Source organism: Pyxicephalus adspersus, chromosome 1 (genome assembly GCF_032062135.1).
Source record: "Pyxicephalus adspersus chromosome 1, UCB_Pads_2.0, whole genome shotgun sequence".
In the NCBI taxonomy this organism is placed as follows: domain Eukaryota; kingdom Metazoa; phylum Chordata; class Amphibia; order Anura; family Pyxicephalidae; genus Pyxicephalus; species Pyxicephalus adspersus.
Genome location: NC_092858.1, coordinates 94,616,369 through 94,637,233, shown reverse-complemented (window position 1 = coordinate 94,637,233; position 20,865 = coordinate 94,616,369). Strand labels below are relative to the sequence as shown.

The following is a 20,865-nucleotide window of genomic DNA, read 5'->3' as shown; positions in this document are numbered from 1 at the left end:
AGGGCAGGGGTGGCCCCCATATCATTTACCCCCATATATATTACCAACAAATGACATATGCATGAATATGTAAAATGATAATGAATCTTAAATATCTACTTCAACTATGGGCATTCCTAGGTAAAGACTAGATTGTAAGCTCTTCGGGGCAGGGTCCTCTCCTCCTCCTGTGTCACTGTATCTGTCATTTGCAACTAATTAATGTATAGTACTGCGTAATATGTTGGTGCTATTTAAATCCTGTTTATTAATAATAACAATAATAATAATATTAATAATAATAAAGACATTTCCAGCTTGAAATTCCATTTGAGGTGCTTCGAAGACTCGATTTGAGCACACAATACGAATGACCAGCAGAGGGCGAATTGGCTCCTTCTCACCTTCCTTCACTCACTGCAAGACTGAAAAATTCCCAACAGAGGGCGCCTACGGCGCTGTACTCTTTTTTTCCTTCTCTTAAAGCAAAGACACACACACAAAGCAATGACCATCAGAGGGCGCTGTGTGACAGTAAGCTTCTTAAAGGAACTCAAAGCGCGGAACTTATATTTATTGTTCTTAAAGTCGAGGGGAACTAGTTTGGTGAACATTCTACTTCCGGCCTGCGACTTGGCCAACATGGAGACTATGTTAGAGCAGCAGCGGCGCTACCATGAGGAAAAAGAGCGACTCATGGACGTTATGTCGAAGGAAATGATGGCGAAGAAAGCCACGGTAAGGCCTGGCTTTGTGGTATAGCTGGGGTTCTGCTGTGTGCTGTGACTGAGCGGCTGGTGTACCCGAGGCTGCCCGGCGCCCACACATCCGGCCCTGGCAATGATCTCCACGTTACACTCTGTGCAGGGATTTACCTCTTTATTATCCCTATCAGTTCTGTATTACTGGCAATCAGTGCTTACTGTGAAGGAAGGAAGATATTAGTAGTTGTGGTGGGTATTGTATAGATCTCTGTATGGAGATATGATTGTGTGATAGGCCTAATGGTCTCCATAATTCATCACTTGTATCCTTGTATCTCTGGGGATTGCTGATCTGCTGTATGCACATTGTGTGTGTTGTACACGTGTCACCATTGTACACAATGTAAACAATACAAAAGCTTTCTGCTGATTGGAGAGCATAGGACCAGCAGGACCTCTGCAGAGTTATCTCTGTTTACACACAACTCCCCCCTGCACCAATCTGCCACACCATGGAGGTTTTTTATTTTACCAGACCGCACCATGTACACTACGAGCTTCTGACTGCCCATTGTATGTAACCCAATCACCACTTATGTCATAAACGCAGCTTCTGCATCCTCTGTTTGCTGCATTTAAAAGCAGCCATCAGCCCGTTCACCAAATATCATTTGCCTGCTTGGAAGTGAAGAGTGGGATTTTACATTTTGAACTTCTTTGTTTTTGGCTGGTTACTGATTAGTTGTGTCACAATACAGGGGCTGCCACCCGCATATAATTTCTTACCCAGCTTAAAAACTTTTCTGAGTTGAGCACTGCTAAGAAAGTGTTGAACCTTTAAGTTCATGAGATGATCCTCCATCACCATAGTGCAGTGCAATTTACATAAAAAGACCCAGCCACATCACATGCAGCTTTAATAAACATCGCTTGTATGAAAAAGAAAACCCCAAGAAAATAGACCCCAATATTTAAAAAAAGCCAATCTGAAATTCACTAAAGCTTTCTCTTTTACTGGTAGTATAATCATTTTATTTTCTCTGCAGCTACGTGAACAGATTAACTCAGATCACAGAGCAAGAACAATGCTGGATGTAAGTGCTGTTCATTATTATAACTTTTGTTTACTTTTATTGTTTTGATATAGCTGCAACCTCACTATTCATTTTTTCTTCTTTTCAGAGGTTTATGGACGTTAGCTCAAATCTGAGGGATTTATATGAAGATAAAGATGGGTAAGAGTAATTCTTAAATAAATTCTATATAGTTTATTACTAAGGATCAAATATCTCTCCACTAATAGAATACAGAGTAGACAACAGAGTCCCAAGGCTTTGCACTTCCTTGTTTACATGGGGCCATCCTGGTATACTCTCTAGAGCAGCGGTCGCCAACCAGTGGTCCGCAAGAATATTTTGGTGGTCCGCAGCTCTGGCAGGTGCGCCTCACCACAGGGTCCTTCTGACCCCGCTGGGAGGGGGTGCACCGGCCAGAGCCACGGACCATGCCCTCCGTATATATTCCAGGCTCAGGGTAATGTGCGGGTTGTGTCTCTGAACTCAACCCATGCACTCTGTAGCCTTGTAGACTTCGAGTGTGCAGGTTCTGGCATCATGATGTCATTAAGTAAGTTTCTTCCCCTTTGAGTGACACCCGGCCCCCCGCGAAAGCGTGGTCTGGAACGCGTGAGTTCAGTGTTCTGTAGGTCCAAAAAGGTTGGCGACCACTGGACTGGAGCACAAGGAAATGAATCCCATGGCTTCCAACTGCAAGTGAATGGCTAATTAAGCATTTTAAAATGTCTGAAAAAATCTTGCGTTCATTGCCACAGCCGCTTCAGATTGCTTTGTTTTTTTTTTTTTTAATTTTAAGTACGACTAACAAAGGTGGTTTATTTTTTGATAGTTTGATTAACCTTTTGACTAAAGAATGTGTCTTACAGATATCTATTTTTGTATAGCAACCTCTGGCTTTTTGGTGAAAGTTATCAGGGTGCTTGTATACCTACAATGCATTTTTACATACATAGATTGTAGAAACAGTGACTTGGTATGGTATGGCATAAATATTTGCAACTACCTTTTTTATGTTTTGGGGGTTTTATGTATTGAAAAGGAAACCGAGAAAGTAGAGGTTTTCTAATGACAAATATCAGTGTATTAGATTGTAAGTAAATCACAAAACCTTCATATATTGCTGTGTATTATTATTAATACAAGGTGAGTGTTGGTCATTTCCATTAACAACTTCATGGGAACTGGGACCTATACAGAGGATCTGATGTAATCTTAAAGGCAAAAATTCAGACTTTACCATATGTTTAAAAAATGGTTAGCATAATTATGCTCATTTATCTGCAAAATTAGACACTTTTCATCCTTGGCTAACTTTCCTTAATTTGATCCCAAAGTGCATAGTTTGTTTTGTAGTTTTGACACAAAAAATTTTGTTTTATAGATTAAGAAAAGAGGAACTCAGTGCAATATCTGGCCCTAACGAGTTTGGTGAATTCTACAATAGACTCAAATTGATTAAAGAGTTTCATCGGAAGCATCCAAATGAGGTATATTATATATTGGTGTAACCTAAAGTTTTTTTTGTTTTTTTTTTTTACTGCTCATTATTGTTTCAGTAAAAGACTGTTTATGTACATGTGAAATACCAACAAATGCTTATCCATGTTATTTTGAAAACATTGTATACAGTATGTGCAATAAATGTATTGTTAGGGTCTGTTCAGACCCACTTCAAGATTGAGCGATCCTGCAGTCACTCACAACATTGATTCCCAATGGAGCAGCCCCAGGAAATTGCTATGATGTAGTATCTTCCAGGAGGCAGCAGTTCCCTAGCATGAGCAAGAGTGACTAAAGCTATATTAAAACACATGCATGGCAAAAGGGGCGATTTCTTGTTTACCCAGTAGAAACAGCTTGGATTTTTTTATATTGTTGCATGTTGTATTGGATGCTTTGTTCTCTGTTGACAGCTAGACTTTAGTCTTCTGTCAAATAATGTATTCTAATAAAACTCAAAATGAAGGTTACAGCTAATAACCTTGGCACTAAAAAACTAATAAATACAAACCCTCAGGTCAAAGATCCAGGAGTGCTAATGGAGGTTATGTGATTAGAGAAACATGAAAAGAGTTCATTATCGCTGGACACTCAGTTAAAATTTTAAAGCAAGCATTAAATACAGAGACCTGTGCAACTGATGTTTTGTACATAGCTAAACTTTCTCTGCATCGCTACACTCATTCCTATTGGTCATAAATTCATAAAATCCAATCACAATACAAATACTGTATGGAAGCTCATGTGGAAGTATGGCCTAGCTCAGATTTTACTTTCAGCTTTAATTCGTTTTTTGTATCATTTGATGATCTTATTAATTTGACATGTAATTTTTATTGAAATGAAAGTAACTCTGATTTGCTGCTGATGTTTCTATAGATCTGCTCTATAATATAAACAGTCCATACAACATAAAAGGAAGTGTGATGCTTTATGGGCTGGGCTGTTATGATTTGCCAAAACAGTTCATCAGTATGGTAATAATCATTGGCTAAAAGTAACATTCATGGTAATTTACATGCAGTGTACCTTAGTAAATTGAGTCTGTCTCACTCTAATTTGCATTTAAAATACTTTGTTTCTGTTAAGAAATTGAACTTGATTAGTCATTTATCAAAATTCTTTGTTTGAAAGATCTGCGTCCCCATGTCTGTGGAATTTGATGAGCTGCTGAAAACCAGAGAAAACACAAGTGAAGAAGCTCAAAGTAAGTACTTCCTGCTGGTATATTCTGTGATTGTTGTAAGTTCTGTGCTTGTCACTTTAAATCTACCTCCTTCTGGTCCTTCACAAGTAACATCACAATGCCTTTTGTCGCTTCTAAATGCCAAGACGTTTCTTTTATATTCCCCAACACATCAAATTCTGGAACACTTTAGCTAGTTTGGATATTAAAAATTATCAATATTTAAAGAGTATGTAAACCCTAATAGTAAGCCATGTTAATGTCTTTCCTTCTAATGTGCCAAGCATACCATTTAAGTGTTTTATTAGATCTGTTCAATAAGTGCCCAAAAAAATGCACCAGAAGTAAGGTAGGCAGGACTGACAAAGTGTGATTTGGAATTCAGAGCTAAAAATAGGCTTTTGTCATCTAAAAGAGCAAGGTTGGAGCTTGCTATACTTCTAGCTCATCAACAGTTCTATTAAACCTACTACAAGTACAGAAATATAAAACCTGGAGAAATGTGCAAAATGTTGTTTTTTTTTAATTGACATGCAAGTCAAGGATAACTGTTGGATATTTTTGTATTTTCTTTTGATGTTGAAACTGATGTTTTCTGAAGGCGCCCTTTAACCTAATGCTGACCATGCTAGTTTCAAATTTTTCTGTTAATGTTAATCAGTTTTCAGACTTAATATTTACGGAATAGATCAACGCAACTTACCCTCAACAATTTTTCTTGAAACCCCAAAGTAAATGGAAGTTTTTGTGGTTTTTCCCAACATTTGGTCAAAGTTACCTGACTGATATGCTGTCTTTCTAGCCAACTTAGAAAATGATTACTTATAGTGATTGGTTGAAATCCTTTATCATGGTCAGGCCCTTAGTTTTAGGCCTTTTACAAGTGTTAAATCAAAGAAGCCAACATACCTAGCTATATATACTACTTTCTAATCTATCTATGTCCAATTTATTTACATCTATGTTTCTGCTATAGATTTGGTGGAGTTCACAGATGAAGAAAGCTATGGTCGATACTTGGACCTTCATGACTGTTACTTGAAGTACACAAACCTTAAGTCATCTGAGGTAGGAAGTGGTGTTTTAATGAAGTCTCCTTTTAACATTAAAAAATGTTATTAGCTAATATTAATGTAGTTTAAATTTTTTAGCATAGAGTTATCTGGCAGTCTTGGGGTTTCGATCCAAATATTTATTTATTTTTGTGGGTAGTTGAGGACCAGAATTGTCTTTCTATTAAACATTATTAATGGTCATATTTCTGTCCTTGCTGTCCTATTTCAGAAACTATTGACCCATTATTTTTAAAACTTTTGTTCATGAAGTCTTGCATGTAACTCCTCCTGTCTGCTCCCCTGTTACTGTCTTGACCCGAACACACAAGCTTGTTGCTACCACCTTTGCAAGTTCAGTTTCTAAACTAGTAAACTGGCAGCTCTCTCACAAAAAGAACTGTTTATTTTAACAAACTATAAGGTGATGTTGAGATTTAGGACTTCCTTCTTGCCTTAGTTACTGCCCTTCACAGCAACTGGGACACTTTTCTTCCATCCCGCTGTCAGGCTCTAGTTTACCCCCAAAGAAAACCCCCATCCCCATTGTCCAGATGTATTTGTGTGCTATCCAGGATGCAATCCATAAGGGCGTAACAGTTTCTTGTTCTGTCATTTGTCAGTGGCTCCGGCAAACTCCACAGCTAAGTTAATGGTCCTGAGAATCGGTCACTATTCTTCCTGAAAAGACATTCTAGTATTTCCTTTTAAATTACTGTTACATTTTTTTCAGAAACTGGATTACATCACATACCTAACGACTTTTGACCAACTTTTTGACATTCCCAAAGAACGTAAAAATGCTGAATACAAACGGTAGGTTGTTTCACAATTTAATTGTGGTGTCTAAGTTGATAGTTACATGCTTTAGGGTAGAATGGGGGGGGGGGCAGGAAAATAATCAGACTTATTGCTTCAATAGATTGAGAAAGTTACATTCTTTTACAGTTTACAGAGTAAAATTAAGTCTAATGCAGGAAAAAGTAAAACATTTTTTGTAATGCAGGGCTATGGAGTGAACAGCTTCAGTAATACAATTGTATTTTTAGTGTTCTTACATTTTGCTGTTCCATTCAATAAATAAAAACTCCAGATTACAAATCTGCATATATAAAATGGTATTTTTTATACTGGAGAAGGCCCTTCCTAATTAAGCCTGTACTCTGAGGGAGGTGGGAGAGTATACAGTAAGTAGAAAAAAATGGAACCAAGGCTAATTAATGGTTGTTAAGGAAGAAAGGAAGTTGGGTAAGCAAGTTTGGGGAGGTGTTCTGGCTTTGGAGAATCTGAATCTGTTTCTCATTATTGTTTTGTTAACTGCATGTATTTGTGTTTCTTCCTTTATATAGGTATTTGGAAGTGCTCCTGGAGTACTTACAAGATTATACAGATAGGGTGAAACCTCTTCTGGATCAGAATGAGCTGTTTGGCAAAATACAGAATGAATTTGAGAAGAAATGGGAGACTGGGACCTTTCCAGGCTGGCCAGTAAGCAATCAATATTATTATCATATTACTTAGAGAGGTTGGAGAATATATTGGAAACGCAGAGATGGCTCAAATGCAGTTATTGCCAGAAAAAGTCTAAAATAATTTTTCTTTGTCAGTTGTCTTGTATGCTCTAATAAAAAACTGTCAAGGCAAGCGTGCGAACCATTTCAGCTTACCAGTTAAAAAAGTACTTACCAACTCTCTGTACCAACTCTCTCTGGAGTAGCCTCCATGCTGGTTATCTATGGCTAGTATCTGGTGGGTTTTCAGGGAAAGATGGTGCTTTGAATCATATATGTCGTGGCCAATTAAATAATACTAAGAAGTATGTTCAAATGAGAAGCTAATAGAGATTCCTAGAACTTATTTTGACTGAGATGCACATTTTAAGAGATTTTAGACCCATGATATTGGGTTTATAATGAAGGAATACATTGTGTTTACTGTGTAGCCACTAGATGGTATTTTTTTGTTAAATCTACTTGGTTATATAAAGCATGCATAAATATACCTATAGGTAGGAAAAACATAATTTTAATGCTGCTATATACAGCAAGTGGGCATAGAAGTTCTGTTTATAGGGAAACACGAATGATTCTGGCAGTGCTGGGTTGTAAATATTTCTAATGTTATGAATGTGTTGCTTCTTTCCTTTTAGAAAGAAACTAGCAGTGCTTTGACGCATGCTGGAGCACATTTGGATCTCTCTGCTTTTTCGTCGTGGGAAGTAAGTTTTAATTTGTTTCATGTGTGTAGGGTATTCTCTTATTTTGTCTCTTCCAAAGTCTACTTAAGTAACATATAGCGTATAATGTGGAATAATAAAGAGTTTTGGGTATTTATTGATTTAAGGTCAGGTGGATTTTTAAAGCCCCCCACTCCTACTAATGGGCTTGTTAAAAACCCAGTTTTAGGGATGCATGGTCATTCTGCAATATTTTAAGTTGTGGAAAAAACACTACCGTGTTTCCCCGATGATAAGGCAGGGCCATCAAATAATGTTCAGTATTCATGGCATGAAAGAGTTGTGCACAGTGCAATGTAACAGAGTGGTGCTACTTGGTATTAATAGGCTTCTAAGTGAAACCAATAAAAAAAGTTTGTAAAAGATTTTAAATAGGATTGGTTTGCTTAGTGCAGTGTATTAATGCTTCATTTGAGATCCTCCACTTTCCTATCAAAGGATTCTATGGTAAGGCGATTATTTTTAAAAGTGCTTTTAACTTTTTCTAATTTTTTTTTTCTTTCACAAGGGGGCTAACGAGCCCTCCATATTTTATTACATAAGAGAAGACAGGTCTCCTTTTTGGAAGCATTGCAGGTATAAGACCCTTATCTTTACTGACTCCAGGCAGATCAGGGACAAAAAGGGCAGATTGGGTAATGGAGGTTTCTTCATCTTCACATTCTGAACTTTTGGAATGTCACAGATTCCACTATTTTGGACCATTAAAGGCTTTACAGTCCATGACTTTCTTTACAATGTCTAAAGTCACCTAATATAATTCTTAACAGAGTTACTTCTACTATTAAACCCATGAGCTGGTATGTATCCTGTGATAAATTAACAGTATGATGTGGCGTAGTTAACTGGTTAGAAGTAGGGAAGTGACGTGAGTAGCTCAAACCTAATTGATAAATATAGGTATAACCCGTGTGTACGTATCTACATTCCAATGAACTGTGCATGTTTTCCCTGTCCTTTTTGCCAGGAGTTGGCCTCACTTGGATTAGACAGACTGAAGTCAGCTCTGCTTGCTCTGGGTCTGAAATGTGGAGGGTAAGTTGTATAGCTTTCTACTATTGTGTTATTTGATGTAGTGATAGCTATTGTAAAGTACACGTCTTAAGGGAAATGTAAGGACTGCATTTTCCAGACATATGGGAGAATAAGAGCTTTTATTACCAGAATGCTCTGTAAGCATCTTTCTAAAATATTATAATTTAGGTTGAATTAAACCTTGACATTATGGGTATGCTTGCTGTTATGAAATCAGTTTTATGACTAATGCTCACCACTGCAAAAGTAGACCCAACATTTGCCTACAGTATAGAGAAACACCTCCAAAAGCATTATATAAAACTGTAAGACGAGAAATATGGAGTCTGTTTTTGAGGGTTTTGTTACAAACTGTGTGCAGTGGTATAAAGGGTCTTTAAAGCTGATTTTACTTTTTTTCCATGCATTACATAGTTGGAGTAATATAAATAAAATTGCTCTAAGAATTTGTTTCAAAAGGAATAAGGCCTGGCGTGCAAGGTGGTAGTTAAAAAAGGCAGTAGAAATGTATTTAAACTCTTGCATAAATTCTCAATTTTGGTTAGATATATTAAAGTTCAAAGTATGACATGGGAAAAAACTGCATGGTATTGCTTTATATTTTTTAATAGAACTCTTGAAGAGAGAGCTCAAAGACTGTTTGGCACAAAAGGAAAGTCTCTGGATTCACTGGACCCCTCTTTGTTTACAAAGAACCCTAAAGCAAAGGGTATCAGAAGGTAAATACCTGTCATTAGTTTTTTTTTTCCTTTCTTTTTATTTACCAACAGCAGGAAAAGCTATTATTAAGCCCATCATTCTAGATTTTAGGCACGCTAGTAGTAATACATAAATATGTTTATAGTGGCAATATATTTTCATTAGGTGTCATGTGCATTAAAAAGCATCCACTTTGTTGTTCCCTGGCAACTGCAGGTATTTGACACTTGGGCCCCGCTTCATGCAGTGGTTCCTCCTACCATCTTGTGCATCATGTAGTGATATAGGAACTGTCAGGAGAGTTCAAAGCATGTTGCATGGAAAGAGATATGCCACACCATGAGATACAATGCTGCATTTTTCAAGCAGCACAGTGGCAGCATTTTTGAATTTAAGGGCTGACAGGTGATTTATAGATCTTTTAAATCTTTAATGTATAATAATTTCAAGCCATACATATGAAAGTACAGCAAGAACTCAGTCATTCTTGGAACCTTCAAACTGCATCCCTCTCCATGACAGTTACTGCCTACCACACGTTGTAGCTTAGTTTACACTATTCCACTGCATGGCTGTTCTTTCTAACCGCAAGAATTTGAATGGATCTTTTTATCAGGCTAATAATGCATAGGATATTGTCCCTGCTTGCTTCACTAGTTTGGACATTGATGTAGTGTTTTCATGTGCTTTATGCTTGTGCATACTTTTATCGTTGAAACAGTGGTTAAGTGCTTTATATTTGTATGATGTGTTTCCATTATAATCCAAACTGATTTCATAATATGTATATTTCAACAGAGACACTGAAAAGAATAAGGACATTGCCTTTCTTGAAGCTCAGATTTATGAATATGTTGAAATCCTGTCTGTAAGTTGTTTTATTTACCTTTTGTACAACTATTTTTTGGAAAAAACAGGTCAATTGCAGACTTATCCAATGTCCGATAAATTATCTCCTAAAATACAAATAAATAAAATCCAGTAGTGTTCTTAGCAGGGTGGGGGGAAACTGTAATCAGGTAGATGCAAAAACTTTATTTTACCCAGGTATTTATGCCATGTTACCCAGTTGTTTATGCCTGTTTTAATAATTACTGTTTGATGTGATTAGTTATAATTCATTGTCAGTCACCTTGAATCATTTGGTGCATTCATGTATCTTTCAGCTTAACTAGATTGTCACCCCTTTTACAAGTCCATAGACAAAGGTGTCACTGCTCTGCAGATGGACTCCTTTGTTGTCCTTTATTATACATAGTACAGAAGCCAGTGGGACACAATTGTCTACAATTTGATTTTGTAGAGCCAGAACTGAAAATTCTTTCTGGGAATCTGTTACAAAGTAAGACGATTATGTGATTCACCTAGCCAACAGAAATATTAGCTTTGAGAAGCATTGACAGATTTACCTAACAAAATGCATTCGGGTTTTATATACCTGTGGTAAGAGCATGTGCATTGTCAGATTGTTTTAACAGGTTTATACTTCTATTTAAGATGTTTAAATTAATCCAGGCAAAACTTTTATTTTTTAGTTTCATGTAGTGTGAGGAAGGATTGAAACCTCTGTCAGGTTTTTGCTTTTATTTGTCTCTATTTAGGAACTCGAACCTTATATGTCCTGGGTATGGCCCCCCAATAAAGTAAGGGAATTTCCTTGCAACAAGTGTAGGGAGGCAGTCATTTAATTGTGACATTTGTTTTCTTTAATTTAGGGATAGTTTTTGGTTTCTTCCTTTTGTTTTTCTGCAACAGGAAGCCCACAGCAGTTTCCTAAATTTCACTCAATTCATTATTGCGTATGTAAAACCTTGCCATGAATTTATCTTGTTTCCTTTGGTCTGCAGTGTATATAAAAAAAAAGTTTGAGTATGTTCGATGAAGTTTCTCAAAAATGTCAGACGTTTAGACCTGTTTTCTGTCTAGTTTTACCTTTTTTTTTTTTTTTTTTTTTTTTTTTTTTTTTTTTTTTTTTGGTAAAAATCTCATTAGACCAAATGACCTGATCGTATTTTTTACCCTTACCTTGCTCAGAGATGATGCGTTACCACTATCCTTAGAGGTATTACTAATACATTGGGCAGTTCTTACCACAGTTTACTAGTTTCAGCAATTTCTTCAGTTGGTTTCTTTGTTTGCCAGCTGACATATTATCAACTGGTATAATACATAATACATGAGAAAAAGCAGTACTTAGCAGGTTCCAAAATTGTTTGACTTGAATAGCAAAAAAACAGACATCGGATTCCACTGTGTCATTATTCAACATAAATAAAACCAAAATGGAGAATCCATGTGTAAAAAAAAAAAAAAAACTAAGTATGTACCATGATTTGGTAGAACCAATTTTAGTAGCAATACCTTGAGAAATCATTTTCTGTGTGACTGTCAGTCTCTTGCATCATTGTGAAGGAATTTTGTCACACTCTTCCCTACAACATTGCTCTAGTTCATTGAGGTTTGTGACCATTCATTTTATGCACAGTTCCCTTAATGTCCTGCTACAACATTTTTACTAGGTTGAAGTTTAGACTTTCATTGACTAGGCCACCTTCTGTTTATGTAGATTTGTTGGTGTTCTTGGGGTCACTGTCCTGTTTCCTGACCCAATTTTTGCCAGGCTTTGGCAGTTGCACAGATGTCCTTACATTTGATTTTAGAATACCTTGGTCTGCAGAGGAGTTCATGGTTGACCCCATGCAAAGGTGCCCATCCAATTCAAACCAAGGCCAAATCTTCACCCCTTACCCACTGTCAAGCAGGGTGTCTGGTGATGTGGTGTCTGTATCGATATGCTGTGTTTGGTTTTCACCATAAATCTCCACTTTGGTCTCGTCTGGAGACATTGTTCCCGAAGTCTTGAAGTTTATTCAGATGTGACTTAGAAAAAAAAAGTTATGCTGCCGTGCTCTTTTTAGAGAGAAGAAGCTTTCTCCTGGCAACCCTTCCAAACAACCCATACTTGTTCAGTCATTTTCTAATTGTATTGTCATGAGCTTTATCATTTAACATGCTAGCTGAGGCCTGTAGTGTCTGGGGTGTAGTTTTTTGGATTTTTTTTTTTTTTTGTAATTTTTGTGAACATTGGTTGGAGAAATCAACTATAGTGATGGTCATGCTTATTGATGATCATACACTTGCTAGTCTGCCACTTACCTCTTTTAGTTTCTGTGGAAGTGCTCATTCAACACTTACACACACACACACACACACACACACACACACACACACACACACACACACACACTTACTTTCTACATTTTGGCATCAACCCTAGGTAGTATTGTTTGTGTTCATCAGGTTTTCTTGAAAAAAGTCTACATGTCTAAATGCATTGAGATTGATTAGATATTTGCATTAGCAAGCAGTTGCACCAAAATAAAGCATATTTAAACTCACATTTTTCACTTTACATAAAAGGGTAGACAAAAGGTGTGTTTGTTTTTTTTTTCTTTAAGTGCAACACTTTTTTTTTTTTTTTTAAAGAGTGCAGCACCACCCCCTAATTCTCGATTGCCTAGACCAGGGGTCTGCAACCTGCGGCTCCGGAGCCGCATGCGGCTCTTCAGCCTCCTTGTTGTGGCTCCCTTCGGCTGCCGCGGGGAGATCTCTAATGGGGGATCCCCTTCCTCCCAAGACACTGCGAAGCTTTTAAAAGTTTATAAACTGTGTTATGTTTTGCGGCTCCAGACTATTTTTCTTTAGTGGAAGAGGAGGCAAAATGGCTCTTTTGATAGTAAAGGTTGCTGACCCCTGGCCTAGACGGTCGAGAATGATTGGGAACGCAAAGCCCTATGTCAGGCATCCCGGGAGGCACTTTGGGAAGGAGCCTTTTTGCACAGAGAAAGATCTTGTGCCTGGGTCGGGTGACATAGGTTGAAGAACAGGAAGAAGAGAAGATGGCAAGCAGGAGAGGGAGCGATCAGACTGTCCTGTAGTTTTTTCTTTTTGCAGTTTTGGGTTTAGTTTCTTTTTAGGTGGCCAGTGTGTTTGTATACACAAGCTTGGTTGATTGTATATGAACTAAAACAATTTTACTTCACTTCAACTGTGTTACACAAAATGTTCCACCTTAGCAGCAACTTTACCATTTACTTAAAGGGCAAGTTCAGTGGTTTTCTACCTTTTTTGTTATAGCCATAACTTAGAAATAAAACTGTGTGAAAATATCTCACGATTCACGCTACATATTGTTTTTTTTATTGTTTTTTGTTTTTTTTTTGTAGCCTATACCATACTGGCTGTACAAACTTCATGGCCTTAATATAAACTACAACTGTGAGATTTGTGGAAATTACACCTACAGAGGGCCCAAGGCTTTTCAACGCCACTTTGCTGTAAGTATTTAATTGATGGACTCTATGAATTAATAATATAAATATACACTGTTTTTTGTATATAATTACAAGTAATTGTCAATAATGTCATTCTGCTCTCATTGCCAGGAATGGAGGCATGCACATGGTATGAGGTGTCTGGGCATTCCAAATACAGCTCACTTTGCTAATGTCACACAGATAGAAGATGCAGTTTCCTGTAAGTAAATATATCACAATTATTGTATGTTTTATGTTAACTGATCCTTGTTAGACCAATCAACATTTCAGGATATACTGTATGTATATTTTTGATGGGGTGTTGGGGGGGGTGTACATGTTTTATAGTACAGCTGGCAAATGCTTCAACTCTAAGTTGGAGGTTAAAGGACTTTTTTCTTGTAATAAAAAGTATAAAATCTTTTCAGTGCAAGGGCAAGTTTGTAAATTGGCTGTATCTCGAACCTCCAATGGATTTGGAAAAGCTAATTAGTTTTCTTCAGCAGAAAAGAATGCTAGCTTATTGCAAACCCCAGAAATCCTTTGATTGCAGTTGTGGCTTCCATGATGGGTAATCAGTGAAGACTGTTGACTTACTGTGCTGCTTAAAGGGTTTTTTCACTCAGTAGTTTCAGTAACTTTGTATTGTCTATAAGGGAAGCCTATAATTACAATTTAAAAAAGATAATCTGTTTTTGCCTGACATATCAGGCTATTTTTTATATCAAATATGTTATGTTGTTTATTGTTTTGTTTTTGTTTTGTCTTTTAAATGTCTATCAGTAACGTCCCCTCTACTATTTCTGGTAATCTTGTGATAAAATTGGTTTTCCCCATTTGTTTGTTTTTTCAGTGTGGTCAAAACTCAAGCAGCAAAAGGCTTTAGAGAGATGGCAGCCTGATACAGAGGTAAGCTAGTTGTGTCATTCTCATTGGTAATAAACAGGACTGTCAACATAAAATGAAGGGTTATGATACAGCACAAATGGTTATTCATGTATTAAGTTACTTTCACTTCAGTGCTCAATCGTTTATAGGAAACAAGTCCCTTTGGGACTTGGCAGATGCCTCAAAGGTACATATTCTGCTTGTCGAGAACACAGTCACTGCTACACAAGTGCCTCTATGGTTCACCTCTAACATGGTAACCCAACAACTGATGTCATAACAGTGCAATGCCCAGAAACAAAATATTTCTCCCCTATTGAATATGCATGTTTTTTTGATGTTATTGATTAAGAATATTGCTTTGTTATTTTGTATTGTACTTAGGGCGTTGTTATTAAACAAGATTTATATAGCGCCAACATATTACGCAGCGCTGCACATTAATAGGGGTTGCGAATGACAGACAAATAGGGTGACACAGGAGGAGAGAACCCTGCCCCGAAGAGCCTATTGGCTGATGCATTTATCTCTCCAAAAGTGGCTTTGGGGCTTGTGTAGTTCACATGTTCTTAGTGAATGCTTGGAAAAATTATAGCTGTAAAGCAATTTCATAAAGCTATACAATTCATACATGACTTACCCAAAAATTAAACAGGACATATTCTCCTAGGCAATCAATTAGATTAGTGTACAATAGTATTGCCTAGAACTGAGCTTTTAATTTCCAAATTCAGTTTAAAAAATCTATTGTTTTAGCTGTGCAGCACCAGTTTCCTGTTAACAGATTGTATCTTTTCATCAAGTGCTTCCTGTAAAAGTACTGCCTCCTAATGTTGACACATGGTTTCTATTGTAATGCAGGGATGCGGGAGAATATAGTCTGGCATCTGTCAATCTTCCTGCTTCCGTGTCACATGATTGACCATTCCATCAGCTAAATTCATAGATGACATAAAATAAGCTGTAGCATAGTGCCAGCATACTTGGCCCATAGAATACATAATCTGTCCACTTTGTATGCAATGTTAGTATGCACATCTTACTTACCTTATTGCTATTAGAATATGCTTTGTTCAATTTTGGGTATAGTTGGGCTTTTAATGACATATTTAAAAATAAGTGGACAGGAAGCAACTCTGGCAAGTGGACGCTGTCATTACGCCTCTTCCAGCACAGATTTAGTTTTTCTCTGATGTTGTACGTCAGCCTGGTTTTGTATTTTGTTCCATAATTTATCCAGTTTGAAACCACACTTCTAAATGACATTGAAATGACTTTTCTAAAACATTGAAAAATGTTTTTGGTAAAAAAAAAATCAAAATAAAGTAAATGGGCAATACAGTAAGACTTTGCTGTAGCTTGCATGTTCATGCGAGTTTTTCCTAATTGTCTATATATTCAATATTTAATTCTCCATAACTAAAATAGATTTTTTATTTACAGGAGGAATATGAAGATTCCAGTGGGAACGTTGTCAATAAAAAGACATATGAAGATTTAAAACGCCAAGGCCTTCTGTAATTCAGATGATTTTTCTAGCAGTTTAATGCTGATTTTTGTCTATTGGATCCCACAAAAAAATGTTCAACTTTTTTTTTTTTTTCTGTTTGTTAGACCCCACTGATTAGGGCAGGACTTGCCTGGATTGTTGCCTTTTTTAATTAAAGTATGAGCAAATTTTCTATACATAAAATCTGTTTTTGTAGTTTTCATTCATACCAAGACATGCATACTTTTAGAGGGTGTGATTAAATGTAGCTTGTTAACAGATTGGTGATATGGTATGTATAAGTTAAACTTTTCTGGTGTCGTTTTGGCAACTCTCTTGAATACTTTCACTTGTTTATTTAAATTAAACATAGTTATACTTACCTTATGTTAAGGTCAGAACTGCAGCCTCCTAGAATTGTAGACAAGGTTATTGCCTCACCACCTGGCCAGTTATCTCCTGCCTTTTGTACTAAATGTAGATGGCAATTTTGTCTTAGTTTCCACTGTCTATCAGGTCTGGTAATACAGCAGGGGAGGAAATATTTTACAGTCTTGGGCCAAATTCCTTTTGTTGCTCATATTGTTCTAGGTCTTTACTTCCAACAGTCCATCCCCATTATTTGATTATCATTCTGGTTACTCGGTGGTTTTATTAACTATTTAAATGATCTAGTAGCAAAACTTGTGAGTGCTTGTCTTACTGTTTCCACCAATTACCTTGCAAGACAACTACTTGGCAGATGACTTGTTCCTATTTTAACAGGAAACACAGTGGACAGTTTTAAAACACCTTCCACCTCCCTCATTCTTCAGTTCTGTTTGCACTGCATCCAGCCAGTAGGCTGGATACAATGTTTTTTTTTTTTTTTACTGACAGGTTGGCGATTGTGCCATCAGACACCCTGTGGGCACAGGAGTAATTTGTCACATTTCTTTCTTTCTGCACAGATGTCCTTATGTTCTCAGGTTCTTGTTCCCCAAAGGTAATTTGTCTTACCAACTCATGGCAGCAATTACACAGCTCATGGAGGCTGCGGTACTCTCAATAGAAATGTTTAACGTGGGTGGGAAGAAACTGTAGTCAGGAGGTGGTCCTAGTATTGTGACCCAACTTTTCCGTAACCACCCAAAACCAATTGGAAGGTTACTGAAAAGTGCCAGATGGTGCACCCGCAAAATATGGCTGTGGAGAACAACGGGCTGTGCAAAGCATTCTCCTAATTGAGGATGGAGCGTCGTCTGTTAGCAGCTCTTTATCAGGACTTTATTCACAACTTAGAACCCCAGTGCTGAAAGTGACTAGATGAATGCTGTGTCACCTTCCTGTGCGACATGTGATACACTTTTGCCATGCACATTGCTGAATATATCATCCCCTCATTATGAATCCTGACAGGGAGGTGGCAATTTTTGGACAAAAGGATTCACTGGACAGTGAGCAGGCTAGCAACTAACTGGGTTCTAAAAATATCTGCAGTGAGCCCGTGCCCTGCTCTATAATATTGTCTGTTATGGAACACGGGCTGTTGTTGCATCCCACAAAGTAAGCTATGGTCCTTCTATTCCTGTTAGGTTTGTTTGTTATCCTCATGGCTGCTCATACTGACCTATGCTGTGCTGCTTCGAGCACACATTTGAGAAATCTGCTTCTGCAGTATCTAACTGTTGGGCCTAGTAGCACTTTTAGTGAAAAATATTTTCTTTTTCCACATCAAACGATTTTGTGAAACTTGTATTCTGAAATGACTATGGCTATTTTTGAATTTTTCAGGATAGAATTGGCCTAAGGTTTCATTGTATACACTTAAAGTACAAATTTAGGCATGTTTGGTATTCCTGGATACAAAGCTGACATTAGATGTGTCTGTTCTGCCAAAGAAAGTTCTACTGCTATATTGACTAAGGTAGTGGCTTTTTGTAATCTAAACTTCTGAAGGGGTTATTGGTTTCCCCTTTACACCAATTCTTTGGTGTTCTTGACATTCTGTACTGGCTTTATTTAAGCATTACTCTTGGCTAGAAAGTTTGGGAAGATAGACATAACTAACATCACAATCTGGTATTGAGCTGTATGACAGTTTTGGTAGAATTATCCAGGAACCGGATCCAATTCAAGTTTTCACAAATCTCAAGAGTGATAACACTGCCATCCTTTTGTGACCACCTAGGCATGACAAAGAGGAAGAATAACGTTGTCTAGATGTGTCTGTGCCTTTTGCGTTACCTAGAAATCAGAGATTTTAGACCATCTAGTCAGGTTTTAGTGGTCTTTTAGGCAGCATAGAAAAGGGCTTTTATTCTTTAAATATGTAGACAGGTAGTGATAAATAGATGTTATACACACATAACAAGATGCACATTTCAGGCCATGAGACATTAGTAATCCTGTAGAATAAAATGATTGTCGTTGCCACTTAATGTTGGCGCTACTGTTTATTGAACCTATCTTTTAAGAATTTTTTTCAAAAAAAAATTCTTGTAAAATAATAAAGTTGAGGTTGCTTTGAGTAAACTGTTACCCATTAAAGTTCAAAAAAAATATTAAACCTAAAATTGTCTAAATATGATGCTTTGAAAGCATTTATAGCTTATCAAATTAGATTTTATCTGGTCCTAGGTGTACACCAGAGTGATTGCATCCACAGAGTGACTTCAGTTGGAGGAGAGTGCTTTTAGGAATATAAACCAGCTTGATTTACCTTCTAATATATCATGGCTTTGTAAGACCAGTGTTTCTGTCCACCATGCTAATGTACTGTGGGCTGTTTATAAAGTAAACGTAGCTGTGTTTTCCCAAAGACCCTTTTTAAACTTCTTTACTTCCTGGCTGGAGAAGGTAGGTGACATGGTGATTCAAATCTTTAAAGTGGCAGTGCAGTGTAGTCAGAACCATTAAAAAGACATAGTTTGGATGTGCTTTTGCTGTAGGATTTTTCCTTCAACAGGAAAGTTCTAGAGGCATTTGTTCCACCCTAAGGTATGTTGATTACTTGCTTCTCCTTTAATATATCGGACCTGGAAGATGACTGGGGAAAATTCCAGTTTGACTTATTGGTAAAGTATTTACAGTATTTACATTTTCAGAACGGCTCTTAGTCCATATTATATCTGCTTCCCCTGGCCTCGCGTCCCCAATGTTCACACACAGGGGATGCCCGGCCGGGCATGGCCAGGTTTTATGCAGATGGCCAGGTTACACAGATGCCCTCCCGGCTGGCAATGGCCAGGTTAACACAGATGCCCTCCCGGCCGGCAATGGCCAGGTTAACACAGATGCCCTCCCGGCCGGCACTGGCCAGGTTAACACAGATGCCCGCCCGGCCGGCCATGGCCAGGTTAACACAGATGCCCGCCCGGCCGGCCATGGCCAGGTTAACACAGATGCCCTGGCCAGGTTAACACAGATGCCCGCCCGGCCGGCCATGGCCAGGTTAACACAGATGCCCGCCCGGCCGGCCATGGCCAGGTTAACACAGATGCCCGGCCGGGCTTGGCCAGGAGAAGTAGATGCCAGCACTGCTGGAGGATGCCGCTGAAACGTGGGGACCAGGTAGTACTTTTAAACTCCCTGGCAATTCCACCCCGCGTGTGGCTCGGGGTTACTGCTTTGGTTTGGAAAATCCACCCTGAGCCACACTCTGGATTACCACCAGGTTAATATACTTTTAGAACATTTTTAAAGTATTTTCTAAGTATCATGCAAGGCCTACTTGTATAATATGAACAGGAAGATGGTAAATTCAGTTATTTGCTACTCGTATGACAGCAAAGCAACAGACAGGTTTGTAATGGTAATATATGCTGCTCATGAAAGGGTGGTAAAACTAAAAAGAAAGACATACATTTAAAAATACTTTCCAAGGACATAAGTGATAGTAGCATAAGTTCAGTTAATAATAACGAGTTCGAAGTAAAAAAAACAAAACACTGAGCCATTCAACTGTCACATCAAAGGCAGCTGTGGGGTACTTCCCTATGTTTTATTATTGTTCCAAATTTGGCACTTTGCATTGACATAAACATCCTCTTCCTTTTTTAACAAAGAGTAAGTTGTTCTGATTTTGGTCTGTAAAGAGATGAGAATGAAAAATATAAGCACTAGATCAGGTTTCCTTTAAACAATTGTGGCTTCATACAAATTTCATCCATAGTCACTCTTAACAACTAACTGATATAAGTATATCAAATTTCTATTTGCCAAGGCTTGTAGGGAGGAATAACACTTAGGATAAAAAAAAATATTGTCTGATACCTATGGTTTCCCCCAATAACCTGCCAGTAAAGGTGTCCGGATTGCACCTTTTCCAACCCCTCTCTGTGGGCCTAGCTTAAATACTGCACTGTCTAACCTGGCAGAAGAAGGTTAGCTTGTTCATTATGTCCCTGTCCTATTGTAAATCTATTTCCATTTTAGACCTTTGCTGTTAAAACACCCACAAAAGATGTTATGATACACCCTAGTGATGTCACATTGCTATTAGGTTATGCCCTAATCTATTGTATTGTCACAATTATCACAGCACAGGATGATGACTAGCAGATCTTAGGGAAATTGTACAGAGACGTTTTCCCATAATTCTAAAAACAATAGAGTTTCCTGAAATCATGAGCATACAAGGCAGACTTGCATCTTATTAGCAATGATAAGGAAAAATAAAATATAGATGTATTTGTATAAGTTCATGTAAAGCAAAAACAAAGTT

The 20,865-nt window shown here is 37.6% G+C and overlaps 1 protein-coding gene across 1 annotated transcript; it reads left to right on the top strand.

Annotated features, from left to right (window-relative positions):
- The first annotated feature begins 558 nt into the window (after window positions 1-558).
- SF3A3 (splicing factor 3a subunit 3) lies at window positions 559-16,364 on the top strand. The gene is made up of 17 exons (XM_072408207.1): window positions 559-717; window positions 1,730-1,777; window positions 1,866-1,918; window positions 3,141-3,246; window positions 4,394-4,466; window positions 5,422-5,513; window positions 6,231-6,313; window positions 6,847-6,985; window positions 7,647-7,715; window positions 8,701-8,768; window positions 9,380-9,487; window positions 10,266-10,448; window positions 11,502-11,529; window positions 13,694-13,804; window positions 13,913-14,003; window positions 14,637-14,692; window positions 16,115-16,364. The coding sequence occupies exons 1-17, from the start codon at window positions 622-624 to the stop codon at window positions 16,190-16,192; spliced, it is 1,482 nt and encodes a 493-aa protein (XP_072264308.1). The 5' UTR covers window positions 559-621; the 3' UTR covers window positions 16,193-16,364.
- Window positions 16,365-20,865: the final 4,501 nt, after the last annotated feature.